The sequence below is a fragment of the Pseudorasbora parva genome, chromosome 5 (assembly GCF_024679245.1).
Source record: "Pseudorasbora parva isolate DD20220531a chromosome 5, ASM2467924v1, whole genome shotgun sequence".
Taxonomy (NCBI): domain Eukaryota; kingdom Metazoa; phylum Chordata; class Actinopteri; order Cypriniformes; family Gobionidae; genus Pseudorasbora; species Pseudorasbora parva.
This window is the reverse complement of record NC_090176.1, coordinates 49,336,165-49,362,686: the sequence shown is the minus strand read 5'-3', so window position 1 is coordinate 49,362,686 and position 26,522 is coordinate 49,336,165. Positions and strand designations below refer to the sequence as shown.

Here is a 26,522-nt window from a genome sequence, read left to right as displayed (position 1 = left end):
GGTAGAAAAGTGTGAAAAATACTATATTACATTATTAACATAATATACAATATAGTATACGTATGATATATACATGATACATGAAATTCCAAGGCCTGAATTATCAAAATTATAATTTGGCTGTAGAGTTTATTTTAAAAACCTTTATAATTACAGTATTGGTCAAAAGTTTGGAAACATTCATTTTTCCCTTTTTTTTATCTTACTTGCCCCAAACTTTTGCTCGGCAGCGCTTCAAAGTTTCCAAAAAAATTAAATACATTTGGCTAAAATGTTTTCAACATTAATAGTAATAAGAAATGATCTTAGAATGATTACTGAAAGATCATGTGATGCTAAAGACTGTAGTAATGTTGCTGAAAATTCAGCTTTGATCACCAGAATAAATGACATTTTACATTATTATAATTACATTTTAAAATATTCAACAGAAACCAGTTAATTTAAATCATAAAAATATTTCACAATATTACTGTGTGTGTGTGTGTGTCTCATTTTTGCAGGCTCAGCCCTTAGACTTAAAGGGTCCCTGTACAAAGACGGCACCTCTAACTTCCAACACCGCTACTCCAACTTGTAGCTTTTATGGAAATGTAGGCAAACCAGCCACAGGGGAAAAGCGACCATCTAAACTCCCTGAAGCAGAAGTAAATATCCCTGCAAAGAAGCCGGCGGTGTCCGTAAAAGGGAGATGCGTATCACACACAGAAAATCGCTTCCGAGTGGAGGTCGGCTACCATGCAGACCTCATCACTGTATTCAAAAGCATTCCCTCTAAGAACTACGGTGAGTACAGGCGACGGATAAAGCGTGCATATGTATGCTAATTCATCTTACAGGAATGGTTGATGTCCTATTATAGTTACGCATTTGTCATTTCTCTTATGTCACAGATCCTGCTACAAAAATGTGGAACTTCAGTCTTGAGGACTACCAGATGCTGAGTACGTCTTCATGAGCGTTACGTGCCATATTTGAGTACATCTATTATCTGTTAAAATCCATCTGTTTTTTTTGTGTTTCAGTGGAGCAGGCGTTGAGTTTCCCCTCCGTCTCTCTCAAACCTCTGGCTGGGATGGAAGGGCTGAATATTTCAGCGTCCACCAGTCGTCCAAAGGATGCAGCAGCCCTGGCAGCTCTGATGCGACTCTGTCAGGGTTGGCAGAAACCAGGTGCCACGATAAAGGGGAAGTGCATTTTAGTGTCTCGCTCTCGGCTGGAAGTCGATATTGGATACCAGGCTGATGTTATTGGAATCTTCAAGCAAATGCCGTCCAAATGTTACGGTGAGTGTGATAAATGTATTGCCAAAAAAAGTAAGGAGAAGTCACTTTACATGAATACAAAGTCCATGATTTTTCCTTTTCAATAAATAGTTAGTAAACATAAAAAATATAAGAGTGTTTGTTTTTTTCAGTTAATGCTGCACTAGGTAACTTTTCAACCTTCATAATATATTTTCAAGACTCTTGTGATGATACATCGACTTACAATAGGTTGAACGACACGTCTGCCATAGCCTGACGGGGTCTGTATCGTTTATAATCGTACTTTTAAACTTCGGGTTTCGGGTAGTAACCCGAGAACAAAAAGAACTACAAAATTTGACTGCTTTACGGCATATACGTCACTTCCACCAACACACACACTTCCTTAAATTCGGACGTGCGAGCCCAACTTTGTTCGTCGGATAATATAGTCATGTCCGAAGCAGCAGAGACAAATAAGAAAGAAAAGGTTTTGTTGGAGGAAAGCAATAAGAGGAAACGAAAAAGTGATGGGATTAAAGGCAGGATGAGGATCAACATGTGACCAGCGTTTGCTCGTCGGCGTGAGCTGAAGGAGGCGTGCCCGACCGATGCTGTCCTGCTTGTTATGGTGATTACCGACCACTCAAACATTGAACTGAAGTATCATATAGATTCTGTAAAACGCTAACCAATAGACTACTATAATGACGCTGGCTTGTAAACGTGAGCATCGTGATTATTTGGCGTTTGAAAAAAACAAAAACACATGAAATTATATTCATATGACATGCTGAAACATATGCCACCGACTGTACCTGGGATGAAGACATTTCACACGCGCCGCCAGAAGAACACCTGCATGTGAACTCCTCCTGCAGTGTTCAGGGGAACTGTTAGTACTCCACCAACCCACAGGGCCGCTCTTATGAAGTTATTTGGCCCGCCCCGCACCACTGTATTTTTACAACCCGCCGCGCACCCGCGACCATTAAACAGACATACGGGGTCCGCGGGTTATGAGACGACCCGCGCATCACTAGTTCAGGGCTATCAGGGCTGTCATGTCAACAAATGCACGCGCGATGGCATCCCCTGTTGTAGGATGACAGAGCTTACGACAGTAGTTGAGTACATTATTTTTTCCCAACTGTAGGGGGACCCCGAGAGCAAAAGTTACCAAGTGCTGCTTTAATTTTATAAGGTTTGCAACTTTATAAAATGAAGTCTGGTAGAAAACATTTAATTTCTTATAGCACAATTAATTCCCCACTATTTATACAATTAAAACGTTATGCAATTGAATTAAGATTACATATTTAGCCTAAATGAAACTGCCACTCAGTAGAGACCAGGGGCTGTATTCACAAAACATTTTATCTTAGAACTAAGAGTTCTCCTAAATGGCAGTAAAAGTTCTTAGTTACGAGTTTTCTCTCAAAGCCTATTCCCAAAGCTGCTGAGAGCAACTTTTACTAAGGAATAGAGAGAATTCTTAAAGGGATCCCCTGTTGTAAAGATTTGTATGGCTTAATATAACATAAATTACGTTTCTTACTGAAATATGTGGTAGAAAACCCATGACAACACTACATGACTATTTACCCTTTTCAAATAATTTTCATGATTTGTTAGTTCACACAACAAGTGCCGAAGCTTTAACCAAGTTTTGTAAAAATAAATAAATAAAAACGTATTTTTTGGGTAAAAAATGTTCACACAGCACCAGAGGCTTTGGCATGTATGATGTGCATATTTTATTCTTTGTTTGAATATTATTAGACATGAAGACCAGGAAGTGGACTTTCCTTCTGGAGGACTATGGGAAACTCAGTGAGTTTTAAATTGTGATCATTTAACTGCATTATTTGTTCATGTACTTGTTCATGCAATTAACATCAAGCATGCCAAACATGTGCAAAGCATGCACATCTGGATTTGTGCTCAAGTCACGCATGCCACTAGTTTGTTTTGTATGTTGTTTTATACTTATTATGTATGTTATATATTTTTCATTCCTGTGAGAAGTGAGGAGAACTAAAATACATACAGTACAGGCCAAAAGTTTGGACATATTGCTATTTTTAATGTTTTTGAAAGAAGTTTCTTCTGCTCATCAAGCCTGCATTTATTTGATCAAAAATACAGTTTTTTTTTTTTAAATAATGTGATATATTACAATTTAAAATAATTGTTTTTCAATTTATTATACTTAAAATTATCATTTATTTCTGTAATCAAAGCTGAATTTTCAGGATCGTTCCTCCAGTCTTCAGAGATCATGATCCTTCAGAAATCATTCTCATATGAGGATTCATTTTCAAAGTTGGAAACGGTTCTGCTGCTTAATATTTTTTCATAACCTGTGATACCTTTTTATAATAGTTTGATGAATAAAAAGTAAAAAAAGAGAAAAGAAGCAAATGTTTTAAAAATAGAAATCTTTTGTAACAACAAAAGACACTTTTTTTCTTTCTTTTTTTGAAATTAATCAATAATTTTATTCAGCAAGGATGTGTTAAATTGATAGTAAAGGAGATTTATATTATTTGAAAATATGTTTTTATTTTGAATAAATGCAGTTCTTTTGAACCTTTTATTCATCAAATATATTAGGCAGCAGAGCTGTTTCCAACACTCATAATAAATCCTCATATTAAATGATTTCTGAAGGATCATGATCCCTGAAGACTGGAGGAACGATCCGGAAAATTCAGCTTAGCATCACAGAAATAAATGATCATTTAAAGTATAATAAATTGATAACCAAATATTTTAAATTGTAATAATATATTACATTATTTAAAAAATAATTCTGTATTTTTGATCAAATAAATGCAGACTTGATGAGCAGAAGAAACTTCTTTCAAAAACATTACAAATAGTAATGTGTCCACATTTTTGGCCTGTACTGTATTTATAGTGTTTGTTTATAAATGTTTAATTTTATGTACTGGTATTTTACATGATTTTCTGAATGTAATAACAAAATGTGACTTATACACTGATGCAACCCATTTATAAGTTTTGCAAATGCGGTGTAAGTTATTTCCCAGAAAATAAATTGCATGTTCAGTAGTTGATTATGATTTCTTGTGTCTAGTGGTGGATCTGAACGAGCTGCCTTTGGTTGAGACTGAGCCTTTACCTCACGCTGTGCTCCAGTCCTTCTGCTCTCAGTTTGAGAAGAGCGAGCCCAGAGCTCCAGTCCCTCCTGAGGCCGATCTCTCACACGTAGATCCGCAGCTCACACGCAGCCTCATGCCCTTCCAGAGAGACGGAGTCAAGTAGGTCTCCATTAACAGCCATTGTTTGGTTAGATATAAAGTTATTTGGTGCATTTTCTGTAGCTCAAACAGTAGAGCATGCCACTCGTTCATAGGTTTGATTCCCAGACAATGTATGAACTGACATAGATGTAATGGCAAGGCAAGTTTATTTGTATAGCACATTTCATACCCAATGGCAATTCAAAGTAGCCTGACAAGCCTGACCCACATCAAGAAGTTTTTGTCTGGAAACTCACCATTGACAGCTCAACCCGAGGGGCGGATAAACGGTTGTCTTTCAAACTCCCTCTGCACGCGATAGGATAGCGCTACACCAACCAGAGCAACGAAGGTGAAGCGGAGCTCGTTGATAGATTAAACATTCGCCGTATCCGGTCGGCTAAACTCCGAACACATCTTCCCTTCTTAAGAATGACTTCAGTGCCGTTCTTTGTTCTTTTCTTAGAGAAAAGCTTAACTCCAAGTCTTCCAGAGTCGCGGTCAAAGCTGATTCGAAAGACCGCCGTTCGCCAGTTTCTGTGTTTACTAGAAGCACGCAAACGCAACTCGGACGTCGTCATTATGGCCCCGTCCGCCGACTCTAAACACGACGTGATTGGCCTGACAAGAGTTTGGCGTTTACAGCTCAGAAAGGTATTGAGAGTTGCTAGACGACACTCGCGGGCAGATTAGATTTGCTGCCGCTAGGGTGCGTCTAGATTTCTAGGCTAAATTCAAAGTGCTTTACATAGCAATTAATTAAAATAGTGGTAACATATGCATGAGAAAAAAGAATACCATGTGTACGAATTAAAAATTAAAAACAACGATAGTTAAAACAATTGTAAAGATAATTAAAAAATAAAATAAACTAAAATGGTCAGATCCACAATAGTGGTCTGATATAAAAATAAAACATCCTTCAGTTTACAGCCTACATACATGTATTATCTCAATTAGATCACCTCTACTTCATTTCTTTCTCAAACACGTTCATAACATCCATTTTAATCACTATTCCCTGATTTTTACTCAGTAACCTTCTTGTTAAACCCTTACTCACTCATCATACCCTTTCACAGATTTACACATACTCAAACCTTATTGTCAAACTTACTATTTCCATCAAATCCAGTTTTCACTAATCATATTTAACTCAAAAGAACATATAAAATAACAATAACCAAAGATAAGAACAAAGGTAAACTAAAACAATTATAATGTAATGCAATGCTCTTTGGAGAAAAGCATCTTTCAAATGCATGAATGTAATGTAATGTTTGCTAATGTTTCAGTTTTGCAGTGTCCAGAGAGGGCCGTTTGCTTCTGGCTGATGATATGGGCCTGGGGAAGACGATCCAGGCCATCTGCATCGCTGCCTACTACAGGAGTGAGTGGCCTCTGCTGGTGGTCGCCCCGTCCTCAGTGCGCTTCACATGGGCTGAGGTACACACTTCCTTTTTGAGGATGCATGTCACAACTATACTACCATTTTTTACTACCAAAAAAACGTAATATTGTGAAAAATATATTTTCCGCTTGCTGGAAAGTTATAAAATGTGGCACACAGGTAGAGGACGGTCTTAACTGTCACCTTAGCAAATTTGGAGTCTCTAACTCAATCCCTCTAGTCTAGCACCACAAACTGTCTAAATTTGCACTCATGTTTATGCTTATAACTTTTGAACCGTATGGGCTAGAAACAAAATTACGATTCCTATGACGTCATTGAAATGCATTTTATTTTTACAAAAATTGGACCAGATCATCTTAAGACCATGGCGACAAAAGTTGAGTTGTTTCATCAAACCATTCTCAAATAATGTGTTAACCAATTTGACAAAGGGGCTGTGAGACTATGTATCTGCAGCGCTTTAGCGTATTCTGACCAAACTTTATTTATGTGTGTGTTATTACAACCATGACCAGTGTTGGCACAGTGCCACCTAGTGGTCTGGAGATACAAAATAAAGGCCTTTTTTTGCTTGTAACTTCTGAACACTCTTTAGATTTGGTGCAGCATGCCAAGTCACATGATGCTATATTTTATGAACATTGCCGTATTGTTACGAAACTCACCATGCACTGACAGTACTCAAAAAGTTTTGGTAAAACTGTATGGAGGACCAACCGTGCACAAATTAAAAATAAATAAATTAATGAATGAATAAGTAAATAAATAAATAAATATACACATATGTAAATTAATAAAAACATAAATAGATAAATAAATGTGATAATAGGAAAATAAATAACAGAATAAACAACTTGATAAAATAAATATGATTCATTTTTAATCAAATACAATTTTGTATTATCTTTCCCCTAATTTATTATTTTCTGCTTTTATAAAAATGTATCTTTTTAACTTTTATTTATTTGTTAATTAAATTTAACATTTATTTTATATTTATTTTTACATTTATGCGTTCATTTATTTTTCCCTCATGTATTTATTTTTACATTTATTGATCGATTGATTCATTTCTTTTTCCATGTGCAACATGGAAATGAGGAGGGCGGTCCTTGTGTAGCTTCACCGCATCATCGGTTGAGAGCTCACCACAGTCTATGAAGCTCACGAACGCAGAATGCACCTTGTGGTCAAAAGTTGTAATGAGATTTTAAAAAATGCAACTAACTTTTGATTATATTAGCCTATTATAATGAGACTGGTCTAAATAGATTCCTTGGGTCATACCGAGAACATAGATTCCAATTTTGCCATAATCAGCTGAACTGCCTGTCTGACATATTGTCTTTCTTTGAAAACTTACTTTTTCTAATTTCTCTTAGACCGTTTGACCAAAATCAAATCGTATCATCTTCAGACTGTGCCGACAAAAAGTTATGGATTTTGTGTAGATAGACAAAACTGTTTTTGTATACCGCATCAGTAAAGTTTAGGCATGATGCCAAAGTGGCTCTGAAGCTTTATTACTGCAAAGCTTTGAGATTATTGGGATATTGACACCAAACTTTGCATGAGTCATTGTCATCTCACTCTTGAACCCAACATATCAATTTGGTCACAGCGCCACCTATTGGTCGAAAGTGATAAACCATTAAATCAAATTACTAGTGACTGTTTTTGATCTAAATAGATGAGTAGTTTCATGTGTTTCAAGCAGTGGTGATTGCTTTAAGATGACAAGAGCACAGTTAAAATGTCATGTTTCCCTAAGCACTAATAATCTTTATTCTTTATATTAAATAATACACTTCTTGCATTTCAATATTTTAGAGAATAAAAGTAGAATATATCACTCCCATGCTGCTTGTTTTATAAATATTAGGTCTTAATTAAAAAAGTTGTTTTGGATGGTGGTTTATGAAGCAGTTTTTGTCAGTATTGCAGACACCAAAATACACATAAAAAAGATCTGTACACATTTTGCTATTGATAATAAATGGCATCTGTGTTTCTCTTGAAAAGCACCAGCTGTCAGGTCATTTTTTTTATAAGCGGATGCCTGATGTGAAATGTGATTTATTAATTCATATTTTCCGTCGCTGCACCCTTGAGAAAGGACAAATCCTCGTCTTCCCCAGCAGGGATTTGTGATAGGATATTTTGCAGTCTGAAGGGAAATGGTGAAGATTTTGCAGTGTTCCTTTGTAAGCTTTAGTCACATGAATCTACCTTCCTCAAAATAGCAGAACAGCAGAAAAAGTCACTCAAAAGTCGACACTGATTTCTCACCCTTGTCCCTCAGGCTTTCCGCCGATGGCTGCCGTCTGTGAGAGCCGACAGCATTAATGTGGTGGTTAAAGGCAGAGATAACCTGCGCGCCGGTCTCATCAACATCATCAGCTACGACCTGCTCAACAAGATGGACAAACAGCAGCCGTCCAGCCCGTTCAATGTGATCATTATGGTGAGAGCTGATACACTTTGATGTGTAGACATGTTTTCTAATCACTCTCGTATACTGACTGCGTTAGTTAGTTAGTTAGTTAGTTAGTTAGTTAGTTAGTTAGTTAGATAAGAACTTTAGTTTGTGCATGTGTTTATGAGAATCCAGGTTTGTGTAACCAATGTAGTTTTTTGTCAGTGATGCGTGGGTCAATGTATAAACAACCCGCACCCGGCTGACGTTTTCCACTAACCCGCCCGCAACACGGACTGCAAAAAAAAAAGATGAAAATATTGTACTTCCGCTTCCTGACCCGCATTTTTTTAAAGGTCCCGTTCTTCGCGATTCCATCTTTCAAATTTTAGTCAGTGTGTAATGTTGCTGTTAGAGCATAAATAATACCTGTAAAATTATAAAGCTCAAAGTTCAATGCCAAGCGAGATATTTTATTTAACAGAAGTTCCCTTTCAAAGCCTACAGCGAACGGCCGGTTTGGACTTCAGCCCTGCACTTCCTTCAGGAATGACGTCACTAAAAACGTTTGTTGACTAACCCTCCGCCCACAAGAACAGGCAAATTCGGGGGCGTGGTCTTGGTGCTCTTGCATGTTGAGAATAGGAAGTGTTGTTTTTGTAGAGAGTGTTTGTCGCCATGCCATTGAAACGCAGTTATTTTCATCCCGGAGTCAAATCACCTTTGTTTGGCCTTCCCACGGACGATGTACGAGATCAATGGCTACAGTTTATGGTTAACTCGGTTCCGGAAAATTATAATCACAATTTAAAACTATGTGCAGCACATTTTGCTGAGGACTGCTTCCTCAATCTCAATCCGTTTAATGCCAGATTCGCAGAAAGATTATTCTTAAAAGATAACGCAGTTCCCTCTTTGTCTGGGGAAGGCGTTGTTTATGGGCCACAACCGGTAAGTGTATTTTATTATTTAAGTTGGTCCGTTTAACAGTTTATGTAACTCATGACACAAAGTGCAACGCTGTTTAGCTTTGTTAACTAACGTTAGATAGTAATTGAAACTAATCCGAAAAACTTAGCATATAAAAGTGTAGTAATTCATTCAGACACCATCGATTGTTGGTGTTTGCAATGATCAGTTTAAACTCCTGAATAGACAGCTTACCATTCTGAAACATCCAGCAAAAGTCTTTCCTGAGCAGGTTGTAATCGATCCTCTTCGATATTCTCCGGGTCTGATTCCGGCTCAAATTGATAAGTCAATATAGACATTTTTGCAATAACATTGATCGCGCGTATCTCCCCGTTATGGTAAGAGGCGGGACCTTTCCGGGCAACGTGCGCTAAGCTGCTGTCCAATCACAACACGGGAAGCGCTGGCCCAATCAGAACTCGTTACGTATTTCTGAAGGAAGGACTTCATAGAACGAGGAAATCATCAGGCCGTTTTTAGGACAGAGGAAACAGCGCTGTACAGATAAGTAAATTGTGTGAAAAATACTGTGTTTTTTTACACGCGAAACATGAACTCATGTTATATTGCACACTGTAAACATAATCAAAGCTTCGAAAACACGCGAAGAACGGGACCTCCTTTAAAAGTAGTAAATGCTCATCGTACTGTAAATGTATTCATTTATTTTGTTTCATTTTCTTAACAATTACGATGCTGCGTGTTTATCCAGTCTAATCAAAGTGTGCGTCTCTCCCCCAACTTTCTCAACAAAAATCCCGTGCCGTTGGTGGCCTAAAACAGAATATTATACTACTTATTTCTTACTTTCCTCACGCTGTGTAGAAATAATATTGAATCAGCCGTCCTTGGGTTGAGCCGGTTTCTTCTCGACCTGCGGAGCTGAATGTGCGCTCACTGGCTGCACTGATGCTGGAACGCAGAGGATCCTCCTCGCCAATGTATTTCATAGTAAATTGTGTCTAGTACTATATAAATAAATTACAAAGGTTTTTTTTTGGCATCATTATTTCAAACGACCCGAGTATCATAAAAAATATTTTTGGATGACTCATAACCGCAGGTGACCACAAGCACCCGCTCATTAGGGATCAACCCGCGCATCACTGGTTTGTATGACATGCAATCTCAGATGTATTATTAGCAAAACTATTATAGCAACCCCAATTTTCTTCACTTAATTTGTAAATGCCCAAAGAAATAGTTTTTGATAATATTTGAATAATCACTGCACAATTACGGAATAAAATATTTGCTGATAGTTGTGCTTCTACTGTCTATGACTTAAGTTACAAAATCATGAAATTCAGTAATTTTACTTGCACAGTAATCAGAAAGATGTCCTGATGTTTGTCTGTTTACACCACCGTTCAAAAGGGTCTGTACGTTTTTTTAATATACACTAATACTTAAATTCAGCCATGATGCATTATTAATCAAAAGTGACACTGAAGATATTTAGAATGTTTAAATAAATAAAACATAAATGAATATAAAAACAAATAAATGCTGTGGTTTTCAACTTTCTATTTATCAAGAGAATACTGAAAATAAAAATGTATGACGGTTTTAACAAATAAATGCAACTGATTTTAACATTGATTATAATTTTTAAAAAATGTTTCTTGAGGTGCAACTCCTCATATGAGAGTGATCAGTGAAGGATCATGTGACACTGAAGACTGGAGTAATGATGATAAATTCAGCTTTGATCACAGGAATAAATAACACTTTACTGTATATTCACATAGAAAACAGCTATTCTAATAATATTTCACAATATTATTGTTTTTTTTATGGAGCCCTGCACATGACACAGTAAAAAATATGTATATCGTTGCCCCAAATTAAGAAATCATCCCACGACTTCCTAATGTCAGCACATTTTACTAATTCATTCTCTCATTTTAAGTTAATCATGTACACAATATAATAATTTGTTTCCTTGTTTTAGTTGAATCAAAACAAGGGAACGAATTAGTAAATCGTGGCCACGATATATGTGTATTTTTGATCAAATAAATGCAATCTTGGTTAGTTAAAAAAATCATATTCTTTCTCTATATCCTTAAAATGTCAAGACTTTAAAAAGCTGTGTGAGCTCTTCCGAAGTGGATCCAGAAGCAGGATGTGATCTGAATTCTTCCTATTTTCTGTGTGTTTCTTTGTTTTTGTACAGGATGAGTCTCACTTCCTGAAGAACATGAAAACTGCTCGCTGTCGGGCGGCTCTTCCTCTGCTGAAGGTTTGCTGCTTCAGGCTTATTTTAGGCATCACTCATAGAGGTGAACTTTAAAACACTGCGGCTTGGTTGATCCTTCCCTGTGCTATTAGTTTTAAGTCTGTCTAGAGTTCACAGGTATTGGCGGTGTCTCAAAACCAACTGTGATGCCTACCTAGCTGAAATGTTGCCCAGAAAATCATAAAAGCCTTAAAGGGATAGTTCACCCAAAAATGAGAATGTGATGTTTATCCGCTGACCCCCTGGGCGTCTGAGATATAGGTGTGTTTGTTTCTTCAGTAGAACACAAATTAAGATTTTCAACTCCAACCGTTGCTCGTATAATGCATGTCAATGGGGTGTATTTCTATGAGAGTAAAAAACACACAGACATACGAATCCATATTAAACCCTGTGGCTCATGACGACACATTGATGTCTTAAGACATGAAACGATCAGTTTCTGTGAGACACCAAACAGTATTTGTTATTTTTTACCTCATATCAGACGAATCTCCTCTAGTATTTACTAGTGTCCTTACTTCCGTCAAAGAAGGTATAAAAAAATTAAAAAACGGCACGATTTTATTATATATAAACATCATCAAAGTAGTCCATATGAGACATCAGTGGGTTAATTAGAATCTCTTGAAGCATCGAAAATGCATTTTGGTCCAAAAAGAACAAAAACTACGACTTTATTCAGCATTGTCTTCTCTTCCGGGTTTGTTTTCAAACCTAAAATAAAGATTCAGACGGTTCTGAATCAGCGTATTGATTCATGATTCAGATCGCCAATGTCACGTGATTTCAGCAGTTTGGCACGCGATCCAAATCATGAATCAATACGCTGAAAACAAACGCGGAAGAGAAAACAATGCTGAATAAAGTCGTAGTTTTTGTTATTTTTGGACCCAAATGTATTTTGGATGCGTCAAGAGACTCTAATTAACCCACTGATGTCTCATATGGACTACTGTGATGATGTTTTTATTCCCTTTCTGGACATGGACAGTATAGTGTGCATACACTTACATACGCTCTCGGACTAAATATAAAATATCTTAAACTGTGTGAAGATGAACAGAGGTCTTACACGTGTGGAACGACATTAGGGTGAGGAGTTAATGACATAAATTAAATTTTTGGGTGAACTAACCCTTTAATGTCTAGTGACATTAATCATTTTATGATTAATTGAAATACATTCCTTACATACAGTTCCTTTAAGGCAAGCAATTAAGACAGCCATAAATATTAGTATTTTAATTTTACTTTTGTCTGTAATATACAATTATATTTAGAATAGTAGAATAGAGTTGGTTTAGGTTTTCTTTCTTTTTTTTTCTTAGTTGATCTTACATTATACGAAATACCAAAGTTACTGATATGTTTTATATGAGAAGACTAGATTTGACCTGTACATATTGAAATATTTCAGATGACGTCATTAGCTTGTTCTGGTTGTCTCTTATGCTGCTAATAAAACATTTGTGTGATGCTAATGGAACAGGCCGCTAAGAGAGTGATCCTCCTTTCGGGAACGCCTGCCATGTCCAGACCGGCTGAGCTCTACACACAGATCCTGGCTGTGAGGCCTTCCCTGTTTCCACGCTTCCATGACTTCGGCACACGTTACTGTGATGCCAAACAGGTGCGTCCATCTTTGTGTTCTTTTAGAGCTTCATGGGTTATACCTAGAAGTACAGTGTAGGGTTGCATGATTAATCAAATCCCTTTGTGATTTTAAATGGCTTTTCAAATCACAAAGGGTGCAATTTAGGTAAATCAATAGTGAAGCACGGCTCTGTGTACTTACACACGAGCAGCTCATTATTCGCCGGTGTGTGCAGTTTCAAATGCTGCTCCACACAAAGTGAGTGAGTTGCTAAAACATTTGTGAACACAACATGTGCCAACCACCTTCCCATACTTTTAATGAGAAGCGCTTAAAAGGATAGTTCACCCAAAAATGAAAATTATCCCATGATTTACTCACCCTCAAGTCATCTTAGGTGTATATGACATTCTTCTTTCAGACGAATACAATCAGAGTTATATTAAAAAAGTCTAAGCTTCTAAGCTTTATAATGGCAGTGAATTGTTGGTTTGTATTTGAAGTCCATAAAAATGCATCTGTCTGTCATATAACTGCTCCACACAGCTCCAGGGGTTAATAAAGGCCTTCTGAAGCGAAGGGGTAAGAAAAATATACATATTTAAAACTTTATAGGCTAAAATAATTTTTGTTGAAATCCAAAGTCTCAGAAAGGCCTCCATTGGCATTTGGCAACAATGTCATTTCCTCTCTCAAGACCCAAAAAGGCACTAAAGACATCGTTACAAAGCCCATCTCACTACAGCGGCCCTACAATCATTTTATAAAGCAGCGAGAATAGTTTCTGGGCGCAAAAACAACAACAATACGATTTATATAGTGATGAGTTGATTTTAAAACACTGCTGAAGCGTTATGAATCAGTGTATCAAATCATGATTCAGATCGCCAAAGTCACGTGATTTCAGCAGCGATCAGAATCATGATTCGATTCACTGATTCATAACGCTTCAGGAAGCAGTGTTTTGAAATCAGCCCATCACTATATAAATCGTATTGCTGTTTTTTTGCGCCCAGAAACTATTCTCGCTGCTTCATAAAATGATTGTAGAGCCGCTGTAGTGAGATGGGCTTTGTAACGACGTCTTTAGTGCCTTTATGGGTCTTGAGAGAGGAAATGACATTGGTGTCAATGAAGGCCTTTCTGAGCCGTCGGATTTCAACACTAATATCTTCATCTGTGTCTGAAGATGAACGGAGGTCTGATGGGTGTCCAATGGCATGAGGGAGAGGAATTAATAACATAATTGTAATTTTTGGGTGAACTAACCCCAATATGGCACCGCCCTGGTTACGTTCTATTAGAAAAAAAGCAATCAGAAGTGTGAAAACTGTCTCTGACTGCAGCTCCAGTGGGGTTGGGATTACTCCGGCTCGTCTCATCTGAACGAACTGAAGCTGCTGCTCGAGGAGTCTCTGATGCTCAGACGGCTCAAATCAGAGGTGCTCTCGCAGCTTCCTGCCAAACAGCGTAAGGTGGTCACTGTGACCACAGACGGCATCAACTCGCGCACCAAAGCTGCCCTCAACGCCGCTGCCAAACAGCTCGCCAAAGGATGCCACAACGTGAGCGCAAACTACAGTAAATCTGTGGAAATGACTCATATTTCAACATTCTGTCATTATTAAATTCTTCTTTTCTGTTCCACAGAAAGTAATAACAGCATATGGGTAAAGAGTGCATGAATACTGACAGGATTTGTGTTACTGTAACAGACTCTGATGATCTTTTCTATATTCATGTGCAGAAATCCCAAGAAAAGGACGCTCTCCTGGTTTTCTTCAACCACACAGCAGAGGCCAAGATCAGAGCCATCATGTATGTTTGACTATTATGAGCTCACAGTTGAGATCAGCTTCATACAGGTCCTTCATTAGTTGTCATGAAGAAACATGCATTATTATTATTATTGAAAGATTAATGTACATTCAAATAGATGCACAAAATGAAGCCATTGTAAAATACACATTCTCTATTAATGCATTAAAGGGGTGGTGGATCAGCTTTTTTCAAAGGCTTTATAGTGTTTATGGGATGCAATCTAACGTGTGTTCATGCTTCATAAAAAAAAAAAAAGAAGTACAACATTTCATTCTACACCGATTTGTCTCTTCTCGTAAAAACGGTCTGTTGAGTTATAAAGCCTCTCCCTCAGAAATATGGAGTGGGCTCAGATTGGTTAGCTGGTTAAAGTAAACTGTGACACATTATATCCCAAACATTCTTCATACAGTGACTACCAGTAAAATTGATAATAATAAAAAAACTGGGAGCAAAATGATTCAGACACTTTAATCTGACCGTGTTTTAAGTGTTTTTTCTTTAATTGCCAATTTGCCACCACAGACTGAACAAAATGAAGCTTTGCTTGGCCATTGGTTGACCTAAATTGGTATTATCTAATTGTGTAGTTAAATTTAACAGCTGATTGGTTGATTGTACTCCCATTATATCCCTTTCTATCAAAGTTTTCTGACATTATCAAGAATTTGTTCTGACACAATTTAACGCTCTTGTCATATTTTATATTTTCTAAACTATAGCAATTAAACTGATAATGTGGGAAAATGTTGAAGGTGTCTGAATAAATTTTGGTTTGACTGCAGATTTAATACATCAAAAATACTAAAATAACAGTTTAATCCATTCTCCAGGGAATACATCTCAGACACACTGGAGTGCGGACGAGAGAAGTTTCTGGTGTTTGCTCATCACAAGCTGGTGCTGGATAGTATAACCAAAGACCTTGGTGAGAAGGTCTGTCCTATTACATTTTTTCACAAACAAATTATTTCTTAAACATTCGCCATCAGCTGACAGCAGCCCCAGATGGAACCGGCAGACTTTATTTCAAAGTTTTATTTCGGATTTGGTAAAATGTGATTTAATGGAGCTGACAGAATAAGAGCTGCACTGTACGTCATGGTCCTATCCCTTTTTGCCAATATTATTGTTATTATTATTTTTTGAATATATTGGATATTAATCATCCAGAGATGAATCTTTAACCTTGAAATTTAATTTGACATTTCATAAAACATCTGTCATAATGTCATAATACAGCTCAGAGAGTTAAAGTTTTCTTACTGTAGTCAGCTGTTCATAATATTAAGGACAATTTAACCAGTTCTGTTAAATTTAAAACTGTGGCTTTAGGCTCGGAAAATTCTAAAATATTTAATTGGCTGGAAATTCTCCATCGATCATGCTGTATCTGCATATCTGAAGGATTCACATCATGAGACACTGAAGACTGGAGCAATGATGTTAAAAATTCAGTTTTGATCACAGGAGTAAATTACATTTTAACATATATTCACATAGAAACCAGCTGTTTTAAATTGTAATATTTCAGTTTTTACTATATTTTTGCTCACATGAATGCAGCCTTGGTGAGCATAAGAGACTCAAAAAAAGGACAAAAATCATAAATTATGCCAAACTTTTGGTTAGTAGTGTGTGTATGTGATGCCTTCATTTCTAGTGTGTCATATTAGTCTATTGTGTTTTTAGTTTTGCTTGATAAATTTATCAGATATTAGCAGCTTATTGGTATCAACCAGAATTTCTAGATCAGAGCAGAGCATCTCTAACCAAAATAGTTAATAGCCCATCTTAGTTGGTCTATTCAGGTGCTAAGGGCTTGTTTACACCTGGTATTAAGATATTGTTTTGGTCGATTGGATCACGGTTAAGTGGATGACACTACAGAGGTAAACGGGCAAAAAACATTTTGAGCTCATCCACTTTGTCGTCCACTTCCAGAGGTAGCACATTCGATTTCTTTCGTACTGTAGATGCTCATGTGGTCAAATGCGTTCAAAACAGCCTTTAAAAGACCGTCTAGTCTCTGCCTACTGACCTAAAGCACAAACATCATAGGAAGAACGCTAGCCAGACGTTATTTAAACTGTCAGCTGGAGACCCAAGTTTGGTTTGAAGATGAAGAAACGTCCCAAGCACAAAGTTCTCTCACCATTTCTGATTTCTAACACACACTCACAGCGTTCGGCTCGTCTTGTGTCTGTCAGAGCAGAAACTAAAGCTGCTAATCTCTGTGTTTTCCGTCGTCTCCGGGCTCATTAATTTGTAAATTGCTTGGGCTTATTTCATCCATTAGATTGAAAGATCTGAAAAAGCCCATACATTTACCCGCCCATAGACCCTCCCTTTGAAGAAATCAGGACAGAAGTGGCTGAAAGTGGACAAAAGAGACGGGAATGTTTCTCCCTTGTCCACTTCTAATCCGATCGACCGAAACGCCTCTTAATACTGGTGCTGCGTCCGGAGAACACATTTCAAGGCAAGAAGGCATCAAGGCCGGCCCGAATCTAAAGTTAGCTTCACTTCCTGTCTCCTGAGAGACTTTTATCTGATCGATTTTTGAAGGAAGCATACATGTATCCTTCACTACCTTTGGTATCCCACAATCCTGGGCTTTCCATTCAGTGACAGTTGAGCTGGGGAAAAAGATGGCGTCTGAAAGTTGCATTTGCTGGTTAGTTTGTGTGTAAATGTACAGTCTTGTTCAAAATAATAGCAGTACAATGTGACTAACCAGAATAATCAAGGTTTTTAGTATATTTTTTATTGCTACGTGGCAAACAAGTTACCAGTAGGTTCAGTAGATTCTCAGAAAACAAATGAGACCCAGCATTCATGATATGCACGCTCTTAAGGCTGTGCAATTGGGCAATTAGTTGAAAGGGGTGTGTTCAAAAAAATAGCAGTGTCTACCTTTGACTGTACAAACTCAAAACTATTTTGTACAAACATTTTTTTTTCCTGGGATTTAGCAATCCTGTGAATCACTAAACTAATATTTAGTTGTATGACCACAGTTTTTTAAAACTGCTTGACATCTGTGTGGCATGGAGTCAACCAACTTGTGGCACCTCTCAGCTGTTATTCCACTCCATGATTCTTTAACAACATTCCACAATTCATTCACATTTCTTGGTTTTGCTTCAGAAACAGCATTTTTGATATCACCCCACAAGTTCTCAATTGGATTAAGGTCTGGAGATTGGGCTGGCCACTCCATAACATTAATTTTGTTGGTTTGGAACCAAGACTTTGCCCGTTTACTAGTGTGTTTTGGGTCATTGTCTTGTTGAAACAACCGTTTCAAGGGCATGTCCTCTTCAGCATAGGGCAACATGACCTCTTCAAGTATTTTAACATATGCAAACTGATCCATGATCCCTGGTATGCGATAAATAGGCCCAACACCATAGTAGGAGAAACATGCCCATATCATGATGCTTGCACCTCCATGCTTCACTGTCTTCACTGTGTACTGTGGCTTGAATTCAGAGTTTGGGGGTCGTCTCACAAACTGCCTGTGGCCCTTGGACCCAAAAAGAACAATTTTACTCTCATCAGTCCACAAAATGTTCCTCCATTTCTCTTTAGGCCAGTTGATGTGTTCTTTGGCAAATTGTAACCTCTTCTGCACATGCCCTTTTTTTTAACAGAGGGACTTTGCGGGGGATTCTTGAAAATAGATTAGCTTCACACAGACGTCTTCTAACTGTCACAGTACTTACAGGTAACTCCAGACTGTCTTTGATCATCCTGGAGGTGATCATTGGCTGAGCCTTTGCCATTCTGGTTATTCTTCTATCCATTTTGATGGTTGTCTTCCGTTTTCTTCCACGTCTCTCTGGTTTTGCTCTCCATTTTAAGGCATTGGAGATCATTTTAGCTGAACAGCCTATTATTTTTTGCACCTCTTCATAGGTTTTCCCCTCTCTAATCAACTTTTTAATCAAAGTACGCTGTTCTTCTGAACAATGTCTTGAACGACCCATTTTCCTCAGCTTTCAAATGCATGTTCAACAAGTGTTGGCTTCATCCTTAAATAGGGGCCACCTGATTCACACCTGTTTCTTCACAAAATTGATGACCTCAGTGATTGAATGCCACACTGCTATTTTTTTGAACACACCCCTTTCAACTAATTCAACTAATTGCCCAATTGCACAGCCTTAAGAGCGTGCATATCATGAATGCTGGGTCTTGTTTGTTTTCTGAGAATCTACTGAACCTACTGGTAACTTGTTTGCCTCGTAGCAATAAAAAAATATACGAAAAACCTTGATTATTCTGGTTAGTCACATTGTACTGCTATTATTTTGAACAAGACTGTATGTTTTTTTTATCAATATCACTTCTGATGTCATTTCTAGCGATAAACGAATGTAGTAATTAAATATGTGTTTAGTTCTCACAAAAGCTGGCTCATTAGGCAGCGAAGACACTGCTTAAAGGGTTACTTCAGCGCTGGGAAGATGAATCTGTATTTAAACTGGGTCATCAATGCAGTAGAAATGTGAAATTATTTTTGAATTTGGTGTCTTCTAGACTGAGAAAAGACAGAAAATGTATTTTTGTCCCATGGGGATGAAAGACTACAATTCCCAGAATGCTTCGCTGCCCTGTGAGGCCATTCCCAAAGCCACCAACGTCATTACTGTGACGGAGTTAGAGAAGACACTACAATTAAAAACTGAACGTGTCTGTTCAATATAATGAGTGAGTCACCGCGCGAGTATCACAGCACTGAGCACTAACTGCAGGAGTAATGAGAGCTGAGGTAATCGCGACTACACTCGCGGCATACATTCAAATTGAGCGAGTTCAGTTTGGCGCATTTCAGTTCATGCCTTTCCAAGCTTAACTTTCATAGAAATGAATTTGAGAAGTTAAAAGACTTACATTGCTCACCATAGCTCCGTTTAAATGATCCAGTCTGCAAGCTGAGCTCTCCCTGCAAGCTGAGTGTAATCTCCCATCCCCCAATGCGTGGATTCAAAACATGCGGAAATGGCTCCCTCTGCTGGCTGTAGTCTTTAGCCTCTGGGCAAACATTCCTCCTATGATGCAAAAATCGTCAATTTGCATCATAGGAGGAATTTTTCCAGAAATAAAATGCATAAATCTCTTGTCTCAGGGAGATATGAGGGGGGAAAGCACAATAATTTGAATATACTCCAGGGTTTCTACTGATACAAAGCCATATGCTAATCGCTGAAGTAACCCTTTAAGTTTTCGGACGCAGCCCAGGTGTCATCCTGGTCTCTGTGTAATCGTTGAGTTTGCTGTATATATATATGAGCTTCAGTACTGTGTTAACATTGTTGTTTTTGTGTGCAGGGAATAAGTTACATTCGAATAGACGGCTCGACCCCGTCCGCGGATCGACAGCAGCTGTGTGACCGATTCCAGTCCTCACAGAAGAGCTGCGTGGCGGTTCTGTCCATCACGGCCGCCAACATGGGACTCACACTGCACTCGGCCGACCTCGTGGTCTTCGCTGAGCTCTTCTGGAACCCTGGAGTGAGACTCAAACACATTTACAGGGTTTCCACACACATCAGGGAAGCCTAAGGGGGTACTTCAGCGCTGGGAAGATGAATGTGTATTTAAACTGGGTCATTTATGTAGTAGAAATGTGGGCACGATCATTCCAATTATAGTCCCAGGGTTTGTACTGATAAAAAGACATATGCTAATCGCTGAAGTAAACCCTTTAAAGGGATACTTCACCGCTTTTTCATATTAAACTATGTTTATTCCCTTAACTAAGACGAGTTGATACCTCTTTCGTGTTCTTTAGTGATGTTACGTTCGTGAACGAATCGTTCTTTTTGAACGAATCTTTTAGGTGAACGAATCGTTCTCGTTCACGTAGTCTATTGACTCATGTTTCTCGTTCACTGAAATTCCTCCCTCCACTGCAGTGTGGCGCTATTAGCAGCGAGCGCATGCGCAGCTCTGTCGACTGTTTCATTCTGTCAAAGAATGACAAAACCTCAAGCCAATAGCGTTCGAGTATGAGATGTGACGGAACATGTGATTTGTTGAATTTAGTGAACGAATACGCCCTTTAAGCCTAGTTCAGACTGCACGATTTTCAAACTCGTCGGGTCACAGCTCTATTCACACTGCATGACTATCTGGGGTATCATTCAGTCACTGCTGTGTTCACACTGCACGATGGTTTGACGACAGAGGAGTTCACACTGCATAACTGAACAAGAGGAAGAATCGCCGACAACTCTCTCGCTCTCCGGTGTGCAAACTACGTTTCCCAAACACACGTGCGATGTGCCGAATAAACAACGCGAGATCACACGTGCGTCAGACCGGAGTTCTCGCGCGACACTTGGAATTGTTATTAAAAATGACAAACTGCACAAAGTTTGCTTCAAATTGTATGTGCGCTGATTTGTGGAGAAAAAGAAAAAAGATTATGGCGGAAGAAATTGTTGGAGAGACAGAGGGAGCCAGGATTGTGTTCTGCAAAGACAGTTTGAGGTAAATAAATAATTTTGTAATGTGCTGCTGCTATGGCTGGATGTGCAAATGTTTGGCCTTTGTTTCTGTTTGATAGAATTGTAAATATATCTATTAAAATACTGAAATTCTGCTTTATAACTCCTCCCTGAACCTCCTGCGGCCCTGTATCTCACTCTCTCATTGGCTGTCGGTGTAATTTTCAGTCAGAACGGAGTTCACACAGCAGGAGTTTGAATCGCCGACAGGTCCAGATATTTAGCATGCCAAATATCTCACCGGCGTCGGCGACTCGTCGGCGATTCTCTCTGATCGCGTCTTTGATAATTCATACTGCGTGATTGTCACTCGCGTGCACGAGCACCGATTTGCCTGTGATCTCGGGCATTTGTCGGCGATTTCACAAAACCTGTCGGCGACTCAAAATCGGGGCAAAAATCGGGCAGTGTGAACTAGGCTTTACTGACCGAGAGGCTTTGAGTCTGACTCTGAACGAGAAATGTCGTTCGTGAACGAATTGGTAAGCTACATGTCGTTCGTTTGTGAACGAAATGAACCAGTTGTTGAAGGATACTGATAGCGAACAGCTCGGCTCGTGTAGGTGGCATATTTGCAGCAAAGAAAGAAATGTACACTTTACCACTGGAATGAAAACAGTGTAATAATGCAGGCTGATGGTTAAATGATTACTACAGAGTAAAGTAAAGTGTGTTTGCATTTTATTTTATGTTTGAACCGTTTTCTTCATTACGTTTGAGTCATGTCATGCACTTCTTTAAAAACTGTAAAATAAATAAAAAATGTGACAGTAGCCTATATGGTTAAAAAGATCTTGTGTGTCACGTCGGTAAATAGCATTCTGAGCTACTGAACAAACTTCACTGACCGAGTTGCTGTTTTGAGTCTGAACGAGAGAGAGATCTTGTTCGTGAACGAACTGGTACTTCTAGTTCTTGAACGAAATGAACCAGCTCTGAACGAGAGAGAGAGAGATCTCGTTCGTGAACGAACTAGGCTACCTCAGTCATTTAGCATGCGTGTTAGTCTCCTTCAGCAATCAGCAGAAAGTGGATGCAAAGCACAGTTATACAAACCTCATGTTTATAACCCCATGTTTACCATAATCCCAGATATATGAATGTCTAAATGTCTGACCAAACAATTAAATGTTAATCATGCAAGAAAACATGCTTTGGTCATCTGAACCACTTATTTAGACTTATTTTATTTAATGAGTAGACTATGCACATTTTAATAAAGCCAAATCAGTGTTTTTGTAAGTAAAAACGTTCGTTGACTTAAGACATTACACATAAAACACTCTTTTCCGTCACCTGTGGTCATATTTTTGTAATATTTAAAAAAAAATGTAACTGTACGAATCAATGAACGAATCTGAACGAATCATTTTGGTGAACGAACTGAAAATTAACGACTCTCTTAAAAGAATCAAAATTTCCACCACTAATGTTCTTAATCTTTCTGACGCGCGGTGACGATCTGATAGCATTTAGCTTAGCCCACTAAGCCCAGTTCATTCACTATGGTACCAAACAGAGATCAAGTTAGAAGCGACCAAACACCTCCACGTTTTCCCTATTTAAATACAGTTACACAAATAGTTGAACGATCAAGTATGGTGACACAAAATAAAACGTGGCGCTTTTCTAAGCGGGTTAAAAAGGGGAACTATAATGTATGGCGGAATAGCACTTATGAGAGTACTTTGACTCGGCGCAGTAAAAAGTCCCGGCTGAAAAATCCTCCCTCACATCTCCCCCTCACTCTCTCATTCCTGCCTATCCGGTTGTTAAGGGTGACGTCACGCGGCAGCGCTTCCGGGTCCAAACGCTCTATCTTATACCACAAGAAAAACTATAAACGGTGCTAATATACACACACAATGTGGTGTAATACTACAAAAAAGCTATAATCATAACCTTTTTCTCTGAGGTTATGACAGTGATTCATCTTTTATAAATCGTTAAAATATTAATGTCTGTAACGCTGTGACCATAGAGAATGTTGTGTAAACTGTAAGCATTTAAAATGTTTAACTTTTTTAAATGTTTGATGTTTAATATGAAAAAATAGCGCTCATAAACGGACGTCAATGGCATTCTCAAGCGAAACGAGTTGAGGCTTGGACCCAGAAACGGCGTTTCTTACGTCACGACTTAACAAGCGGATAGGGGGGAGGGGGAGATGTGAGGGAGGATGTTTCAGGCGGGACTTTTTACTGGGAAGAACTGGGCTTAGTGGGCTGAGCTAAATGCTATCAGATCGTCACCACGCTTCAGAGAGATTAAGAGCACGCACTGAGGCGAGAGAGGTGTGTATCAACTCGTCTTAGTTAAGGGAATAACACAGTTTAATATGAAAAAGCGGTGAAGTATCCCTTTTTAAAGTCGTGCGGAGAGATCTAAAACATATCACTGGCTGGAAATTGCAGTTTGTGAATGCAATTTTGAAAAATTATTATTCAGTAACTACAACTTCAAGTCATGGAGATTCATTGGCCATGAGGTGTCAGTGGGAGCCCTGAATTTATACAAGCCCTTTAACTCAAGCTTAAATGTTAGACTTTATCTATCTTATTTTGTTTAATTATTTGCTATTATTATTTTAATTTGATCTTTTTGATAACATTTTAGTCTAGGGTCTGATTCTCACTATTAATTAGTTGCTTATTATGCATATTACTAGTCTGTTTATTAGTACTTATAAAGCACATATTAGTGCAAGACCATATTTTACATCCTGTAATCCTACCCAATACTTAAACTAAACTACCTTACTAACTATTAATAATCAGTGGTTAGGAGTTTATTGAGGCAAAAGTCATAGTTAATAGTGAGAATTGGACTCTAATCTTAAGTGTGGCCATATTTGTATGTGAAGAATTTAGTTGTTAGGATATAATACATGCAAGTAAAATAATGCCAAATGTTTTTTAAACTAAAAAAGAATCTTAAAATTGCACTACTTAAAAAATATGCATTGCATTAACCATGCTTTGCATTTTAATGCATTGTATTTTTAGGGCTTGGATTTTTATGGGCTGAAATTTAAGATGTGCATTAAAATGCAAGCATGGTTATTGCAATGCATATATTTTTTCAAAGTAGTGCAATTCAACAATCTTTTTTGTTTCAAAAACATTTGCCATTATTTTACTTCCATAATAATAACCCTGATTCTCGGGTGACTCAGCTCTTTTTGATCTGACTTCCTGTCACATAATCGCTACCTGTAGAAACGGTTAGGCTGCCAGTCTCAGATAAAAGGCTTGTCTTGAGTTGAAAAGCCTTTTCTATGATTCAGCAGAGTAATTTAGTCTGGAACATGCTCTCATCTGGGTTCAGAAAGCCAGCTGAAAGGAAAAATGACTTAATAAATGTAATTGATATTGAGAGCACTGCCAGAACACTTGTGTGTGTTTCATTCAGGTCCTGATTCAAGCAGAGGACCGCGTGCACAGGATCGGACAGACCAGTAATGTGGACATTCATTACCTGGTTGCTAAAGGCACTGCGGACGATTACCTTTGGTGAGGGCAATCTGCAGATCCTTTATTCCTGTTTTCCCCCTAGAGTCACAAAAAAACCTGCAAATAACAGGACATTTCATAAAATAAATTCTTTAGAACTGGAACATTTGGTGGGAGAGAATTATTTAATTATTGGTTTTGTTGGTTTCGATGCAGGTTTATGTTAAATGTATATTTTTTCAAAAGTTTTTTTTTTTTTGCTTCATAATTTTTGCAATATATATATATATATATATATATATATATATATATATATATATATATATTACATACACTAAAGATCAAATGTATAAATATATAATTGTGTATGTGTGTGTGTGTATATATATATATATATATATATACACACACACACACATAACAATCATATGCTAAAAATCAAATGTGTATATATATATATATATATATACACATTTGATTTTTAGCATATGATTCAATAAAATCGTCAAAATATGAGGAAAGTGTTATATATATGAGAAAAGAACAAAACAACAAAAAGAACAAAAGAACAAAACTTGATTCAAAAATTATAAACATGGTTAAATTGGCAAAATCAAACGACAGCTACGGGTTTTATTTAACCATGTAAAAAAACAAACATTGACTACAACATAATCCGTTATTAATATTCCATTGATTCTCTTTTTTTGTGTTCATAATTTCTCAGGATGACATCCTGGACAAATCGGCACAATTTCTCATGTTTCATTACGTTAACAACACAAATAAAACAATCCATTCCAAGTACAACTATGTAATATGTTTAGAAAATCTTTTAACAGATTTTGAGTAATATTTGAATAAAGTGTGATGTCAATTTTCCTAGGCTGTACATCACTTTTACCTACTACTGTACATATTAGAGGCTGTAACTGCCCACCTTTTCATTTTTTACCATTTTAAATCATGCTTTGTGTTCTCATTAGTTCATTTTAAATAGTTTAAAATAATTTTATATGGAACATAGTTACACATATTTATTTTAAATATGAAATACTTTTTCTTCAAAAACTGATTTTAGTTTGTTTCTGCAATGTTATGTTAATTTGAGTTGTTTTTTCTGGCGTGTAACGCCTTCATCATTGCTGTTTGCTTGTGTTCCTCAGGCCCATGATACAGAACAAAATGAATGTTTTGGAGCAGGTCGGCTTGTCTGAATCCAACATTTCAGAGAACGCAGAATCTGCCAGCTTTCACAGCAAGGTCAGGATCCAAACGCAGCATTTGACCATCAATAAAAACAATGTAGATTTCCATTGCACCATTTTTATTTAGAATAGATTTTGCTTTTAGAATAATCAAAGTTTGTAAATATCTACATAAATATTGGATGAATAGATATTATTGCAAATTCGTTGCTGTGAATTTAAAAAAATATTAAACATGTCTGGAGAAATGTTTTCAATTTTTTTTGCTGTTTGTCAGGACCCTCAGCAGCTGACCATCACTGAGATGTTTCAGAGGTCCTTTGATGAGGAGGAGATGCTTGCTTTAGTCGGTCAAGATCAGTAAGA

General features: G+C 37.6%; 1 protein-coding gene across 2 annotated transcripts in view; it reads left to right on the top strand.

Annotated features, from left to right (window-relative positions):
• Nucleotides 1-26,522, top strand: part of smarcal1 (SWI/SNF related, matrix associated, actin dependent regulator of chromatin, subfamily a-like 1) — a 29,550-nt gene that overhangs the window by 1,990 nt on the left and 1,038 nt on the right. The window contains exons 2-17 of one of the 2 annotated variants that reach the window (XM_067444609.1): nucleotides 504-786; nucleotides 894-944; nucleotides 1,026-1,286; nucleotides 3,030-3,080; nucleotides 4,351-4,534; nucleotides 5,812-5,962; nucleotides 8,233-8,394; nucleotides 11,498-11,563; nucleotides 13,053-13,193; nucleotides 14,504-14,722; nucleotides 14,905-14,975; nucleotides 15,812-15,914; nucleotides 20,316-20,498; nucleotides 24,908-25,008; nucleotides 26,115-26,211; nucleotides 26,434-26,516. In XM_067444609.1, coding sequence (XP_067300710.1) covers nucleotides 504-786; nucleotides 894-944; nucleotides 1,026-1,286; nucleotides 3,030-3,080; nucleotides 4,351-4,534; nucleotides 5,812-5,962; nucleotides 8,233-8,394; nucleotides 11,498-11,563; nucleotides 13,053-13,193; nucleotides 14,504-14,722; nucleotides 14,905-14,975; nucleotides 15,812-15,914; nucleotides 20,316-20,498; nucleotides 24,908-25,008; nucleotides 26,115-26,211; nucleotides 26,434-26,516 — 2,207 coding nt within the window. Of the gene's footprint in view, nucleotides 1-503; nucleotides 787-893; nucleotides 945-1,025; nucleotides 1,287-3,029; nucleotides 3,081-4,350; nucleotides 4,535-5,811; nucleotides 5,963-8,232; nucleotides 8,395-11,497; nucleotides 11,564-13,052; nucleotides 13,194-14,503; nucleotides 14,723-14,904; nucleotides 14,976-15,811; nucleotides 15,915-20,315; nucleotides 20,499-24,907; nucleotides 25,009-26,114; nucleotides 26,212-26,433; nucleotides 26,517-26,522 lie in introns of those variants that run through there. The other variant, XR_010905085.1, reaches the window with a different exon arrangement.